A 17,988-nucleotide genomic window follows, 5' to 3' on the forward strand; every position below is an offset into this window, starting at 1 on the left:
GCTTAGTAGCCTCAAGGCCACCTTAAGACTACGGCTTAATAAGACTCCTGTCGGGAAACTCGCCCTTAGTGGCTGTATACGGAAAGATTATACTGTAATAACAATTAATATCGCATACTGCAGTTACTGTCCTTTTTCCTATACACAATGCTCTTTCCCATTGACGCGTGACCTCTACAAATAGCCCTACGTTAAAAGTATGGGGATATGGCTAGTTAACGTCGCTGTGTGAAAATAACCGGCCAATATTAAAAGTACTCTTCTAAAGTTCTAGAAAATATAGTTTTGTAACATGTCCTAAATTTTTAGCTAATTTAGATGTTTGGAAATATTCGTACTTTGGTGTTTTAGGAAGGATATGTAAACGACAGATAACACCAAAAATATGAAGAAATTATTTCCAAACCGTGTTAAGTCTGCAAACCACCATGTTTCTCATTTTCAAGAACGCTGGTTAACAATAAGCACGTATTTGTCTCATTTCGTAAACAAAGCCCACACACAATTGAATATATGAATACAAAAGCCACCTAAGTCCATACTTTGGCCAAATTGAGTTAAGCATGGGAAATTGTTGCTATACATAGGCCTGTCATATGCATGAAAGAACAACTCAAATTCATTCTCTGTGTCTATTGGGCATGTGAAAAATAGCATGTATGAAAGAATCACCCAATTCCATGATTTGAGTCTTGTAACACATTGATTGAAATCCAGTATGTATAAAAGTCCACTTGTAACACATTCATTGCTAGAGAATGACTTTTGAACAAAAAATGGGTTTAATAAAGGAAAGTGTGTGGTTTATATTACATGGCAGAATGCTTATCAACATTATACATGCCTGTGTGCTTTATTTTGTATTATCTTACTAGTGGTAATCTCATTCTAACATTGTTGTCTTTGTATATGATTCAAAAAACCACCTAAGTCCAAAATTTCAAATGAACCCCACGAAGTCCCTGAAATGCTAATCGTCATACCTAATACAGGTTAATCCACTCATTTGCACGTAAAACTTACCATATTGACCAGGTAAATCTAACTGAAGGAATTAAAATGATACACGGGTTTTTCTCTCAAAATAACTTCGCATGGACTTAGGTGGCTTTTGTATTCATGTATTCAATTGTTCTCTAGCGCTCGCTTTATAATCGTTCACCCAACTGAAAGGATAATCCCAGCGCATTGCTCCATTGTACGTGTAAAAGCAGAAACATATGATGTGTGTATTTAACCAGAGAAGATATGATTTAATCAGTTGAGCTGTTTTCAATGAGTGTTATCTTGGTTTAATAGCTTTTAATGGGGTTTGAGTCCTGCAAAGGTCGAATTGAATTCTACTGTAGACATGACTGCATCATGGCAGTACTTATACGCTAACATACGCTTATAGCATGAACAAGATATGGAAGAACAGACTGCCTAGAAATCTTAAAACCAAGCTTTTCACCACCACAGTCGAGTCAGTTCTGATGTATGGTGCAGAAACCTGGACAATTAAAGTTTCGGAAGGCGCTTGATGGTTGTTACACAAGACTACTGAGAAAAGCACTTAATATTACCTGGCAGTCGCACACCACCAATAAGGAGCTGTACGGCAATCTCTCCCCAATCTCCGAAAGGCTGAAAACAAAAAGGCTGAGATTTGCTGGACACTGTGCCAGAAGTGAAACAGAGGCAGCTTCCAGAGTTTTGCCGTGGCAACCACGGAAGAACTACGTTAAGCAACTAATCGAGGATACTGGGCTGAAGAGACAAGACATTAGGAACTGCATGCAGAACAGAGTCGTGTGGAGAGCCATCAGCGGAGCACACCGTCATCATCCCTATATCTTCGTGTCAAAAATTCTACACATTATTACGATTTGCGCATGCTCTAGTATCCCATATGGTGTTGCTATTACAAGGAAATTCGATTTGTTTTGAGGTAAAACCAAGGTTTTGTTTTAAATACACTAACTTGAAATTAAATACACTAACTAGCGGCCATCACTGTTTGCTCTGGATACATTTTTACTGCATTTTTGGCGTAACGATGTTTAAATCGAAAGTTAAAGTCGAAGTGATGTAATAATCATTTTGGAATTCTTAATTTCATGGTATTTGACCTTGAGACTAATGGACGTTGAAATCCTTGAAAGTACTTATTAAAAAGAGGTTTATTTAAGGGATCTAGAATGAGCGTTTATGGCGTTTCGACAGTATTTTTTTGTGGGACATGAGAGCACCTCAGACGTATCGAATTGCATTCTGAATACGAAGCATGTCTTTCTGATATCAAATAATTTTCATTTTTGAAATTCACGATATAATACAAATTTTATGACAAATTATTAAAATTTGATATTTTTCAAATTTTTGATATATAACAGTCCTCGAAATAAATTTGATAAATCTAATGATATATTCTTAAAGTGTATGTAGCTAGGAGGAAAAGCCGACGATCAATTGAAGATTTTGACCTTTTATATCGAAGATATGGATTTTTTCCCAAAAGACTTTTTTTTTGGTGTTTTGGGAAAAAATCCATATCTTCAATACGAAAGGTCAAAATTTTCAATTGATCGTCGGCTTTTCATCCCACCTACATACACTTTAAGTATAAATCATCAGATTTATAAAGTTTACTGTTAAATATCAAATATATCAATTTTTAATGATTTGCCATGTGTATTACATTGCGAATTTCAAAAAATCAAAATTATTTGATATCAGAAGGACATCCGGGAAGGACATTCTTCGTATTCAGAATGCAATTAGATATGTCTGATGTGCTCTAATGTCCCACAATAAATACTGTCCAAACGTTCATACCCCAGCCCTTAATCAACAAATAACTGTTGAACTATGATAATCCCTATTCAATCCTGTGTAATGCAGGTCCTGTTGCAGGAAACGAATTAGCAATTTTGCATAAATATCAATTTTATCATTTACAAAATTTATCCATATCTTGGAAAGTATTGATGCTATGTATATAATTTTGGTATCATTAAAGCTTATGGTCCCGTGTTTACATTTTTATTCAAATCATGAAATGTCAAAAATGCGACTTGTTCCTGGTTTTGACAGAACGGGTCACAGTCGCACATCCCTAGTTCGTTCGCGCGGTACCTCTGCATTGAACCATATCAAGCCGATCACTCGCACCTGTAAGATTAGAACATTTGAAAGGAGCGGTATTGTATTCAATCTGTGATTGCAGACATACCTTCGTATTCTAGTCTTTTGTTGACTACAGAAAAGTTGAACGAAGATAACTTCTGTTTCGGTTTCGGGAGTTATGTTAATTTCTGACATGAAAAACGTGAGATGAGAGGGTTGATGCTAATCTAGACAAAAGAAGTGTCTAAATTTTACGGTCATAAATTCGCGATAAATTGTACGGCTTCAATTGACTTGCTTTGGGTGTATAGGTACTCCAGCCTAGGCGGGAGTAGCTCGTGAAAATAGCCCAGCCTAGAAATATTATACAAATATTGACTGCTATGAGGGGCATGGTTAAGATTATAAGCCCAAGGTGATCTCAAAAAGGTCATAGCATGGTTTTGAGATCACCGCGGGCCTATAATCTTAACCATGTCCCGAATATAGCAGTCAATATTTGTTTTATATACCGAATGGATACGTGGATGCTGCGACTTACGCAGTTTGATCGGGACGCACGTGACCGGTCCATAGTTCATTTCCATGGACCGGTCCATAGTTCATTTTGCGGGCATAGTTAATTCAATGACTGCACTTTCAACCAATCAGATGACAGAAATCTATATATGAGGTATATAAACATTAATATACATTAATCAATAGTAATCAGTGTTGCCAAGAATTACGTAGAGTAGAGTAGAGGAGAGGAGAGGAGAGGAGGAGTTTATTCCGTTTATTTTAATTTGTCCACGTTGATCATAGGCCTACTGCTAAAACAGTGAGAGGGGGAGAAGGGTAAAGGAAATACAACATCCACATAATTCAAAAGATGGCACAGGTGAGAGTTGGGGAGGGGGAGAGACAGACAGACCAGAAAGAGAAGAAAGCGAGAGGAGAAGAGGCAGGGGTCCTATTTTAAATGTCACAGTAATATAGACTATAATGACACCAAATTTGCGTTCGGACCTGATGCAGGCCTATCCTGCCTAGTTAAAGGAGGGACATGAGTAAGATTGCTCACTTGAAGCGCCAGTGTTGCATATAATTGACTTATCCAACCTTTATTGACAGACATAAGTGTGATTGACAGCACCTATTATTACCTCTTGAAATGAGAAGCATGATGCCCCAAACGTAACAATGAAGTCAACTTACACACCATCCCACTTAATCCCTTGCGTTTTCGTTTCTGAACAATAGTGCTCCCGAAACAGAAAAGATAGAACGACAGATACACAGGTTATGAGTACAACCTGCTTGTAGTACAAACCGATACATTCAAAATTGTTTTACCCTATTGCTATGGTAGTTAATCCGATTATTATGTCACTTCGACAGCAAATACACACGCTCATTTATTGATCCTTGATGTGTTTTGTGTCCTCGTCCGAATGGTTGGATTCACCATTACCCACTTTTTACGGTTTCATGCAAGTGAAAACCAATTGTCATCATGTTTGTCATGCATGAAATAAGATACTCTTTATTCCGCCTACAACAAAGAATGACCTCATTACTCTACTCCTCTTTTCGCCAAACGACAAATGTTTCTAGAATGCTAATTTATTGCACATTCTAGGGAAGCGTCGTTACATTTTTTAAATAGCCGAGTGAGAGGGTTTTCAATGAAATATTTTTTGTGTCAAAGTTGAAGCATCCTATGTATAAAAGAATATATGAATATTTACTGCACATCATATAGATAACGATTCGTGATACCCAATTGTGGCACATTCAGGGGCGGACTGGTGGTTTTAGGCGGCTGTGGCAAATTTATTAAGACCGGCCCTATTACTCAAATAGAGCGCAGGGAGCGAAGCGAGCGTAGCGACTAGCACATGGGGCCCAGGGGCGCGCAAGGGCCCCTGGTAGGGTCCAGGGGCAAAGCCCCTGGTGGGGGTCCAGGGGGCGAAGCCCCCGGACAACTAAGGGTTTTAGCTATTCTAGGGGGTCAGGAAGCCCGGATTTGACAACGATTTCTGAAGCCAAATTCCATTTGTACAGACTTGAAATATTCTTTATCCATTGTCACTCACTTGCAATAATCAAGATCAAACCAACAGTTATTCAATTTATAAGTAGTGCATGTTTTATGTTTTGACTCATTTGCACACATATAGAATTAGGCCTACATCTTTGCAGAACTGTGTTATCATATCGTGAGTATAATGTTCAATCATTAAAAGACAAATGCTAAAAATTGTTTAGGCCTACTGGGTAAAGGTTAATAGCAACTTTTTAAACTATTGCGATTTGGTAGTTCACAGCATCTAGCGAATGGTAGTGAGCTTTGGCAAAAATTGCATTGATCATTTCATAGCGAGCGTGATAAAACTCCACAGTGGCGTAGATTTGTTTTTGACATTGGGGTTGGAAAAATATTCTTGAAATAGCACCTTTTGGCGACATAAGTTTATTGTATTAATGCGCGCGAAGCGCACAGACATTTTTGGCATATTGAAGCTAAACTGGTGATGATGCAGTGGAATAAATTCGCGCGAAGCGCGAAAAAATTGACACTTTTTAGGCTAAAATGGCCAAATATGAGATTGATTTGGTCAGAAACTCACATAGGCCTACAGGTGTCATCATGGGGGGCTTGTATGGACCATCCCTTTTAAAATATTGGGGGCGGGGATTTATTCCCCATCCCCGGGATCTACGCCTATGAGTTGAAACATCAAAAGGGAAAGAAATTGGTTTGAGTATTGAACTGAGTAATGTAGCTGTAAGTATTATGTAATGTAATCCCTGCATTACAAGGAGCACCCCAGCCCAGAGGTTTTCGAATGATGGTCTAGCCGTGCTTTTGACAGCTGATGGTGGTCCAAAGGGCCAAAGGCCGGGAGGGGGCACTCACTAAAAATGAGTGAAGAGATGTGCGTGCAGGACGGTGCAGTGCGCCGACAACCCACATTAACCCCCATTTTTCAACTCCCTCTCACTCAATGACCACTTTTTAATTTTGTATTTTACTGAATGACTGAACTCCTCACTCAATGACCCCTATTTTTTCTTTTCCTGTCACAATAAGAACTCCCTTTGTAAAGAATTTTTGACACATTTCTGGTCTTTCACCGTTGTTTCTTTAAAAAAAATCCCATTTTGATGACTTTTGAAAAACAATTATCAAACATTTGTCAACTTTATATTTTGACCCAAGTTTTGTCCCAGTCTCACTGAAAGAACCCCCTTTTGAGGCCTCCTTACTGAATGACCCCCTTGGTTATATGGCGTCGAAGCTCTCACCAAAAGACCCCTATAGCATGTATAGTTTCAAACTGGTGTCCCATGTCCGCACATCCCCGTCACTTCGAAAGTCGAGTGCCTGTAGGCCTATCAGCCCCTATTTCTACAGGCCTTTAAAGGCCCTATCACTATTCAGACAAACAGCGGGCACACTGTGTAGGCCCTTATATTACTCATCCCCCTCAATGATCCCCCTCCTTTCTTCTCTTTTCCTTTCTTTCTCCTATGTCTGCCTAATACCAAATGCCCATACCGGCCCTAGCCTCATTCCGCAGCCGCAATGAAATACCAATATTCCATTGACAGCCAGCCAAATATTTTGCTGTTGGCTTAAGGGCTGGGGTATGAACGTTTGGACAGTATTTATTTTGGGACATTAGAGCACATCAGACATATCGAATTGCATTCTGAATACGAAGAATGTCATTCTGATATCAAATAATTTTGAATTTTGAAATTCGCAATTTAATACACATTTTCTGGCAAATCATTAAAAATTGATATTTTTGATATTTAACAGTACTTGAAGTAAACTTTATAAATCTGATGATTTATACTTAAAGTGTATGTAGGTGGGTTGAAAAGCCGACGATCAATTGAAAATTTTGACCTTTCGTATTGAAGATATGGATTTTTTTCCCAAAACACAAACAAAAATTAGGTCTTTTTGGGAAAAAATCCATAGCTTCAATATGAAAGGTCAAAATTTTCAATTGACCGTCGGCTTTTCCTCCCTGCTACATACACTTTAAGAATATATCATTAGATTTATATAATTTACTTCGAGGACTATTATATATCAAAAATTCGTAAAATATCAAATTTTTATAATTTGTCATAAAATTTGTACTATATTGTGATTTTCAAAAAATGAAAATTATTTGATATCAGAAAGACATGCTTCGTATTCAGAATACAATTCGATAGGTCTGAAGTGCTCTCATGTGCCACAAAAATACTGTCGAAACGCAATAAACGCTCATTTTAGATCCCTTAAAATTTAAAAATTTTACTGTATCGCATCTAGAGTATTGGCCTTTTGCTGTGTTTACGGTCTAGAGAATTGATTCAAAAGGCCATTTGTAGGTGATGCCGCGACGGTGTACTAGTGGCCGGCCTATAATATAGCTTAGTGTTAGGGCCTATACCTTAAGCCCTAGGGCCTATGTCTTGGGCCTTACGCCTTCGGCTCTCGGACCTATGCCTCAGGCCCTAGGGCCTATGTCTTAAGATACTCCTTCCCCATTCTCTCCCCTTTTCTTCTATTTTCCTTTCTTTCTCCTCTTTTCCTTTTCTCTCTTTCTTTTTTCTCCCCTTCTCCTTTCCTTTTCTTTCTTTTTTTCTCTTCTTTTTGAGCAAGCGGCCCAGAACCAAGCGGCCCATGTGGCGATCGCCACAACGCCACAGTGGCCAGTCCGCCCCTGGGCACATTTGATGTCGTTTAAGGGATCTAAAATGAGCGTTTATTACGTTTCGACAGTATTTTTGTGGGACATGAGAGCACCTCAGACCTATCGAATTGCATTCTGAATACGAAGCATGTCTTTCTGATATCAAATAATTTTCATTTTTGAAAATCACAATATAATACAAATTTTATGACAAATTATAAAAATTTGATATTTTTCAAATTTTGATATATAACAGTCCTCGAAGTAAATTTTATAAATCTAATGATATATTCTTAAAGTGTATGTAGCAGGGAGGAAAAGCCGACGGTCAATTGAAAATTTTGACCTTTCATATTGAAGATATGGATTTTTTTCCAAAAGACCTAATTTTTTTGGTGTTTTGGGAAAAAAATCCATATCTTCAATACGAAAGGTCAAAATTTTCAATTGTTCGTCGGCTTTTCATCCCACCTACATACACTTTAAGTATAAATCATCAGATTTATAAAGTTTACTTCAAGTACTGTTAAATAACAAAAATATCAATTTTTAATGATTAGCCATAAAATGTGTATTAAATTGCGAATTTCAAAAAATCAAAATTATTTGATATCAGAATGACATTCTTCGTATTCAGAATGCAATTCGATAGGCCTATGTCTGATGTGCCCTGATGTCCCAAAATAAATACTGTCCAAACGTTCATACCCCCAGCCCTTAAGAAGCAGAGAATTTTATTTCAATTTTATATACGCCAAAATATTTTTTAAATTAATACACATTAATGTTTTTAGGCAAATACAATTCCAAAATATGGTAAGTTTTCTGCCTTTGCTTGTCACGTGGTAGGCCTATGTTGAAGTTGCGATTATATGTTCAAATAAGTTTCAAATGGATTCCAACAATACAAGTGGCCGAGCGATTTAAGGCGCTAGGCTCATAGAGTATCCAAAGCGGTGCGCCGTGAGTTCGAACCCCACCTCTGCCAAACTTAATTTTACATTTTTAAATTTCATATTGGGGAAATGTGACTGGGAGAATTTATGTATGGCGTGGAGTGGTGTGGGTTATGACCATGCAGTTATGACATTATACAACATATTTTTAAACCAAGGGCATATCAAAGTAAAAATATAGGCCCTACAAATGCACGTCCGGAAAAGATTATAATGATATGTCCTTAAAATGCAAATTCTCATGCTCTGATGCATGGTTTTGTGCATCCACCGGGAACTACTCTATTGTTATGATATAATACTCTTCACATTTGTGAATATGAATCATCCAAATAGATAAAGTTCAGATGAACAGATTTAATATTCATTGTTATATATATATACCCTTCCGAATGTTGCATCATCTAGTAGCATTGATCAAAAGGAATTTGTGCTACAAGTTGATCTCAGTCCCGGATGTCAGTGTCAAAAAATGACAAGGATCATGGCCAGCAAGAATACATCTCTATTAATTTGTCTCATAGCCGTACTTTTTTACGGAATACTCTTTATATTTTGTCCAGATTTGACGACAGAAATCACTACTTTTGTTAGGCGACTTACTTGTTTTCGGTGTCAGGCTGCTCCGGAATTCACTCTGTAATATCAATAAGCATACTGTGATGTAATATGCAGACGATACCGTTGTCGAAGGTAGGTCTAATTTAAACTTTTTGTAATTTTTACTGAATTTTTTTTCATGATGCATTACAATCACAAATATTACGACATTTAATGAATATCGAAATCAGTGTAGATTTATTTTTGAAATGGAGGGATGAGGTTTGGACAAAATCTTGAAGTATAGTTAATGCAGCACCTTTTGGTGACAGATTAAGTTTATGGTACAAATGCGCTAAGTGTGCGAAAAGTTTTGGCATATTGAAGTTAAGGTCGAAATGTAGATATTTATATAGCGCTTTATGCCGTAAACAGCCTCAAAGCGCTTTACATTTATTCCGCCGTTATTAGAATATGTCGGAACCACGTTTGCTGCCTACAAATGGCGCAGGGTTCATCAGTACAACGACTGTGACTACCCCTAACAGCTTCCCATTGCACCTGGGTGGGGTGAGGCAAGCGTGACAAAGCGCCTTGCCCAAGGGCGCAACACGGTGGCCGGGGACTCTAACCCACGCACGTCAAGCAAGCTCTCAGATTATGAGTCCAAGGCCGTAACCACTGAGCCACCGTGCCCTCTGACTAGTCTTTGTCGACTATAGTCCATGCTTGTCGACAATCGGGAAAATTGCTTTGTCGACAATATTGTCGACAACAGCCCTGATTGCCACACACCTGTAAATTATTTTTTTAATAGAAAATAGAAAAACAACCGGGAGCTGCGATGCTGTATTTAATGGTTCACGACCTCTTTTGCAAAAATTGTGCATAAAATTATATTGAAAATAAGCTTATACAATATTTGAATCGTTCGAATTGCTCCAGGCAAAAAGGCGATTGTTTAAAACAAAAGCCCATTATGTTGTGCACTTTAATAGCAACACTATAGGCCTATCATAGATTTAATACGTACATCTGGTCGCATTCTGTAAATCAATATGGCCACCTATACATCTCTACTAATTTGTCTCATAGCTCTACTTTTTTACGGAATACTCTTTATATTTTGTCCAGATTTGATGGCAGAAGTGACCACTTTTTATAGACAGCTTACTTGTTTCCGATGTTCATCGTCGGACATTTCTCTATAATAATCATACTACATGATGTATACAGACTATACGAATTGTCCAAGGTAGGTCATGTAACTTACCATTTTTGTGATTTTTAGACTAAACTATTTTCCACAATGCATATCAATCAATCATATGTTTTAATGTTCGCTTCATTAAATCAGAGAAGATGTAAAGAGACGAGATGACTCGCCCACTTGAAAGTGCAGACGTGGGGTGGATAATCAGGTTAATTTGAAATCTGCGAGCCATCCTCTCTTCTTTATCTTCTCTGATTGAATGTAATTATCGATTGAATTCCGGGATTATCTCATCTAACAATGACAGATATCGGATCATCAATCTGACTGATCTCTTTCTGAATTACATTAACGTCGTCATGTAGTATTCTGACACAGATTTTAGCATTACAATTATTTTGTTATCGTTGAGCCGGAATTTAATGTCGCATAATAATAGAAGTTGGTAATAAAGAATACCTGAAGACCAGTTTGCTTAATTTGTCGACGAAAATCCCCACCCACTAAGGACGCTATACGCTGGCGAAGTTACGTAATTAATCGGATTAATTACCATAGCAATATGTCAAAACAATTTTGGACATATCGCGCAGCACCACAAGCAGGTTACACTCATTCATTCATTCATTCATTCATTCATTCATTCATTCATTCATTCATTCATTCATTCATTCATTCATTCATTCATTCATCTTTATTTCATTCAAATACAAAATATAACAGCACAACAATTAAACACATACATTGAATGAGGAGGTTCTCGGAAGCCCGGATGGCCTGTATTAAGAACCCCCTGTCCTAACAACAACAAAAAGTTTCAAAATAACAACAACAACAACAAAATATACCGCAAAATGTCACAACCACCCCCCCCCTCATTTACCCTAAGAAAAACCAAAAAAAAGCCTGTTTTGTGATCAAGAATATGCAAAAAAAATTACCGTGATAAATTCATACTACATTAACTATATTACAGATAATACGATACACAATTAAATTACTTTAAGCCGTACAAGGAAATTAGATAAAATACTAAATGTAATTAAGAATAATATTATCTTTCACTTTGGTTTTGAAATGCTTGATCGTCTTTATATTCTTTATATGTTTCTCAAGTGAATTACACTTAATTGGGCCCGCTGTTTTTAAGGTTTTATGAGCGAAATTCGTTTTAGATTTAAAAAGTTTCAAAAATAACAACAACAACAAAATATACCGCAAAATGTCACAATCTCCCCCCCCCCCCATTTACCCTAACATACACCCTGTGTATATGTCTGCAATCATAGATTGAATACAATACTGGTCTTTTCAAAGATACTAATCTTACAGGTGCAAGTGATCAGCATGGTATGGTTCAATGCAGAGGTACCGCGTGAACGTATCAGTGCAGCACGGTATATTCAAAAATAGTTTTCACCTATTGCTATGGTAGTTAATCAGATTATTACGTAACTTCGCCAGCGTAATACGCCGTAGAAGTGACGTCATAATCGGATTAACTACCATAGCAATAGATGAATACAATTTTTGAATAGACCGCCCTGCACTACAAGCAGATTGCACTTATCACCTGTGTATATCAGAAAACATAGATTGAATACAATACCGCTCTTGTCAAAGATACTTATCTTACAGGTGCGAGTGATCAGCCTTTCTTTGAATGGTTCAATGCATCGGTACCGCGTGAACGTTGTAGTGCAGGGTTGTATACGCTGACGTAATTAATCGGATTAATTCCAATAGCAATAGGTGAAAACAATTTTGAACATATCGCGCTGCACTACAAGCAGGTTACACTCATCACCTGTGTATGTCTGCAATCATATATTGAATACAATACTGATCTTTTCAAGTAATCCTTGTCGACAACAGCCCTGCATGTAATAGCTGCAGGTATTAAGGAGAAATTTTGATATTTTTGAGCCATGATATTTCATAACATTATCTCATCAACTTACAACAGACTGGGGTAACACTTTTTGTGACGAGTTCATAACATTAATAAGAGCATGTGAAGTACATTAGAACTTACACTCTTTGTAGGTGATTATCATGGGAAGCTGCTCAAACTTGTTAAACTAATTCCAAAATTACCCTCTGTTCAAAAGAATTCATGAAAGATGTATCTACGGCTTATGACTAATTGAGAATGGCTGATGTTTCCCATGACATATGTTTCTTATGACACATAATGATAATAGTACGGTGTCCCATCGAGGACAAAAAAAAAAAGCAAAAATAAATGAATAAATAAATTTCGGAACAAAAAATAACAACAAATTAACAAATTAAACAACCAAATAAAAAAAAAAAAAAAAAAAAGATAAAATAAAAAAAAATAAATAAAAAAAAAGAAATAAATAAATAAAAAATAAATCAATTTTTTGTGGGGAATTTTTTTGTGATTAAAAAAAAAATTTTGCGCCGTATAATAGCCATGGGACTTTCTTTCACTAAAAATCTCAATTCATTTACTTTTTTGCAGACTTGTTATCATTGAAATATAATGGCTGTGATGCGTATTGTCAACGTGATCGACAGAAGAGTCGTCTATAGGCTAGCCTGGAGCAGATGAAACACTGCCACCATGATAGGCTATCCGATTGATCAGATGAAATATTGCCAACGTGATCAAAAGAACAGTCGTCTGTAGGTTATCCTGATCGGGATCAGATGAAATTTGCCACCGTGACGCGTGCAGCGGTTATTCTTACCTACAAAGCCCCGGAATCATATCTAACTACATAGGGCAGCTATTTACTTTATTTTAGCTAAAAGGTTTAGGTCTTTTGTGGTAAAAAATATATCTTCAATACGAAAGGTCATTTTCATATGATGGACGGCTTTTTGTCCCAGCTACATACATATCATTAGATTTATTAAGTTCACTCCAAGGACTGTGAAATGTCAAAATATCAATTTAAATAATTTGACGTAAAATAAGTCAAAATTATTTTTTTAAAGGGGCTGTGCAATAATTATAAGCAGTGGGGAGGGTAAAAAAAAAAAAGGGGGGGGGGGCAAGCCAAAAGAGTGGGGCAAGCATTTTTTACTGCAGGTTTGCAAATTGGGATCCCAAACATGTAGCATGTTCAAAAGGATAGTGGGCAAAGAATTTTTGGCAGGCCGTGATGAGGGGTGGGAGGGGGGGGGCAAGCATTTCTTGGCACTCAGTTTGGAAATGGGAGGGGGACTGATATTTATTGCACAGTCCCGAAGCTTTGAATAAATTAAATTATATGTTTTTAAATCTTATTTTGATTCTGTTTGAATCCTGGAGTTTGATGTAGTTTGGTGTTTTGCAAGTTCATTCTAGAAATCATATACTTTGAAAACTTGCTTAATTTATTGTTGTTAATGAGTTATGTACGTTTTACAAAAGTGTTGATGCTTCAGCCCTCTTTACAACATAACTCAAAAATCACAGGACCTATATAAGTATATATATGATATTTGAATTCTTCTACACGCTCGCTATGAATTGAGCAATGCAATTTTTGCTAAAGCTCACTACCATCCGTAAGATGCTGTGAACTACCAAATCACAACAGTTTAAAATAATTAATAACCTTAATTTCCTCAATCATTGAAGTTAAATTTATAGTTAAAGGCTTTTAACATGGTTAGGAGTCGTTTCTGAATCATTGAAGCAACATTCTCTTTATATTAAACTCCATTTAATGCTTTAATGCAAGAAACTAAATTTATAATACGACCCATCGCTTTGATTGCTGTGAACTACTTTTTTTCTTCTGCTGCTTCGACCAACTATACATCGTGTAACCTTAAAGCGGACCTACAAACTTAAGAATTTAGTAGAAAGGCCACCAGGGCCGAATTTACCTGGGGGGGCTGGGCCAGGCAATAATTTGGAGGCCCAATTGACTGCGCACTAAAGTGACCAAATTTTGGTTTATATCTAGGCCTAATATATAATTTACAGGGAGACAAGCATAGTACTTTATTAGGACATATGCGAAAAAATATCAATTTCAGAATATTTTAGCCCAAAATTAAGTTGAAATTTGCTATATAACGGGCCATTGCGCGAGAAGCGCGCAAACTTGTTTACAATTTCCCCCTATTTTGGCCCAAAACAGAGTGTTTGGGGGCCTTAAAACAAAAGAAGATGCACAGGGTAATTTTGAGGCCCCTCAAAATTTGGGGCCCTGGGCCCGGGCCCATCTGGCCCAATGGTAAATCCGGTTCTGGGTCACTTTGTGGCTACATAGGGTCCCGTGCGTCTGTTTTGGACAAAGGTGCCAGCAGAGTTATCGTTAGACTAATTTAAAATAAAATAAAATGCAAGGTGAACAATAGCCCAATAGGAATGACCATGTCAAGCACTTATATAGGCAACAGGGCACTATATTAGTAATCCGTATGGTTCAATGGTTCACAGCAGCTTAGGAGAGTGACAAAAACCCTCTGCTAAATCATAATCCCAAAAGATGTTGATGTACACGGCTCTTGAAGGATTGAGCTCCATAATCAGTGATCTCTCCAACTACACAGTCCGGGATTCCATTCCAAACATGTACTGCACTGCAACATGGACGAAGGTTCTGCCTGTTGACAAGGTTCTTGAGACTGGCTCAGTCAGTGCATGACTTGGCATTGAGAGACTGGTGCGGGTGGCTCGTCTGATCACGTAAGGCTTGGGCAGCAATGCTTTCAAGTTTGGCGGGCACAAGCTGGTGTGCATCTTGTAGAGTACAGATGCAGCAGCAACCTGTCGTCTGTGATGTAAAGAAGGGATGTTAAGATCCATTCTTACCTGCTGCTCGTCTACGCCAATAATCCTCAATGTTTTGCTCTGTATGGAGTCAAGGAGCTTCAGGGTGGTGGTTGAGGCACTCATCCAGCATAGTGAGGCATACTCCATAACACTACGAACCTGGGCCTTGTACACTGTGGCTCTCCATTTAACATCAAGCTTGTTTGCTACCCTTCTTAGTGCTCCAAGCTTTTGTCCAGCTCTGGCAGCAGTGTTGGAAATGTGCTTAGCCCAGGTGAGTTTCTTGTCAATAGTAACAACCCTGGATTTCCAGCTCATCCATCTCTGCCAGTTTGGTGTTTCCAAAATAAAGGTCTTGTCTAGTTGGATTTCTCTTTCTTGAGATAGTCAGGGCTTTACACTTGGAGGGCTCAAGGGTGACTTTAAACTTGTCTGCCCAGATCCTCATTCTCTCCAGGTCCCGGTTGAGGCTCGCTGTTGCAGCCATGCTGTCATCACTTGATCTGATATCGCAGAATAGGGTGGAGTCATCTGCATACAGATACAGGGTCTTCTCGCATTCATCTCCCAGATCATCAATAAAGACAGTGAATAGCAGCGGACCCAGGATTGAGCCTTGTGGTACATAGGCATTGATGGACGTACTGTTTGAGGATTGGCCAGATAGAACCACTTTGATGGACCGGTCGGATAGGTAGCTCTCAATCCATAGCAGAAGCTTGTCAGAAACTCCTTTGCCTTTCAGCTTAGAGCAAAGTCCTTTGTGTCATACCTTGTCAAATGCTCTTTTGATGTCCAGGGCAACTAGACGCACTTCATGACCTCTGTCTAAAGTGTTGGACCATTGCTGAGAGAGGATGGTTAAGATGTCAGCTGTGCTGTGATGGGGTAGTCTTCGCTGTCTGTTTAACTCGGTTGGAAATTCTAAAAAGTGACGTGAACTAAAGATATTATGGACTTAAGGGGGTATTACACCAATTGCATTTTTTTTTGGTTTTTTTTTTTTTTTGTGAAGAAATGAGAAATAAATTGTACAAAGTGGTATGCAAAATTAAAGGGCAAATCTTCTCGTTCTATTGGTGGCATCGTTATCAATGTAGCTTACACGCTTTAAACAGGTAGAAGCCAAAAGGTGGCACATCACTGATGTTAAAAATTCACTGCATTTTGGAAAGCTTACTATCAACGGATTTCATTAAATATTGGATATGTGTTGCTAGCGCATTAGAGAGATAATGTTGATATGTAAAATGTGAATAAGTGGTTCCTGATTTCTTTTATGACTTCATGAACTTGGCGCTCCACACCTATTAAAAAACGAACTGGTTAAAATGCTTCTATTTTCAATGTTGAGCTATAGTTTGCATTTTAAACTAGCGACATTATTTCACTGAAACTTAATCAGCAATTATCCGGATACTTGCTCACTATAAACACTAGCAGTATACAGCCTGTCTCAAAAAAAATTGTGCAAGTGAAAAGCGCCGTCTTTGGCAATTAGAAAATACCGTTATGACATGAAGCTTACATCCACGTCAAGGGCGTAGTCGTAGCTCTCGAATACCGTTTGTTCTGTTCAATTTGCTTGTTTTAATCTCGAGATATGTTCATTTCATTTCATATTTCATTTCATTTCATATATATTTATTTCACAATCGTGGCCATGGGCCAAATTACAGGGAAATATTACAAATAATTATAATTAAATACTTAGAATACACACAAATTTAAAACATTTATAAATACACAAGTATTGCACATGGTAGTATAAATAAACATGACACATGGAAAATATATTATTACAAGGACATAAAGATATGAAATTTGCACAAATAAAATAGGCCAATTACAATGTAAAATATCACCAAAAGATTTGATTAAAAAGCACTAAAAATCAAAATTTAACCTGCCAGCAGGATAAAATCTTTATGAAAAAAAGTGTACATCCATAACAAAATGATGCACTCGTCGGACGCCACATGCGTCCCACCCCGCACAACGGCCAGGAACAAACACCAGACCCATCCCAAGCGGAGGCCACTCCAAATCATCCGCAAGTCACACGGCCAAGGAATGTACTGTTCTCTGTACTCCCAAACCATGTGACCCAGGGATGACCCAAAGCGACATCCACCCGAGACAAGTCCGGCATCTACTCCCAGCTACCATGCGAAATGAGACACATGTAGCAGCCGACAAGCGCACCCCTCTGACATGGATGCACACAAATTGAATTTAGATAAAAGTAAGTGGGGCATTTAATGCATGTTTAAAAGTGTGACATAAAAGGGGATGGGGCTCTGTTTGAAGCGTTTCGTGTTGGCCCTGAGTTGCGTATGATCTTGAGCATTGCGCAAACTTCTGCCATGGACCGAGATTCTGGTGGGGGTAATAAATGACTGGTCCTTAGACTGTCTCTCAGTCCATTGGCAAAAGTTCGGCAATGCTCAACCCTTCTGTCTTCTAGCTTTTTAATATTGCACTGTTGTATTGACTTTGAATATGAGATGTATTTATAACCAAGTATGGTTCTAATAGCCCTTCTTTGTATGCGCTCAAGATCACTAGCTTGTTTACATGTGAGCCCCGAATGCCAAACCACATCAGCATACTCGAGCACTGGTCTGACATAGCTTTTGTAAACGACCGTAAGTTCATCCTGGTCAAAGCCAAATCTTTTCAGGGATCTAAGCATGAAAAGACGAGTGTTTGCTTTCTTGATCATAATATCAACCTGACATTGCCATT

General features: G+C 37.9%; 1 protein-coding gene and 1 long non-coding RNA gene across 2 annotated transcripts; one reads left to right on the forward strand and one right to left on the reverse strand.

Moving 5' to 3' along the window:
- Nucleotides 1–9,204: 9,204 nt before the first annotated feature.
- LOC140135708 (uncharacterized) lies at nucleotides 9,205–13,623 on the forward strand. The gene is made up of 3 exons (XR_011856560.1): nucleotides 9,205–9,439; nucleotides 10,421–10,541; nucleotides 12,988–13,623. It is a non-coding gene; the product is annotated as an uncharacterized lncRNA (long non-coding RNA).
- Nucleotides 13,624–15,009: 1,386 nt separating this feature from the next.
- On the reverse strand, nucleotides 15,010–15,558 carry LOC140139247 (uncharacterized). Its single transcript, XM_072161031.1, has one exon. The coding sequence runs from the start codon at nucleotides 15,556–15,558 to the stop codon at nucleotides 15,010–15,012; it is 549 nt and encodes a 182-aa protein (XP_072017132.1).
- Between the last annotated feature and the right edge of the window lie 2,430 nt (nucleotides 15,559–17,988).

This window comes from Amphiura filiformis, chromosome 2, assembly GCF_039555335.1.
Source record: "Amphiura filiformis chromosome 2, Afil_fr2py, whole genome shotgun sequence".
Taxonomy (NCBI): Eukaryota; Metazoa; Echinodermata; class Ophiuroidea; order Amphilepidida; family Amphiuridae; genus Amphiura; species Amphiura filiformis.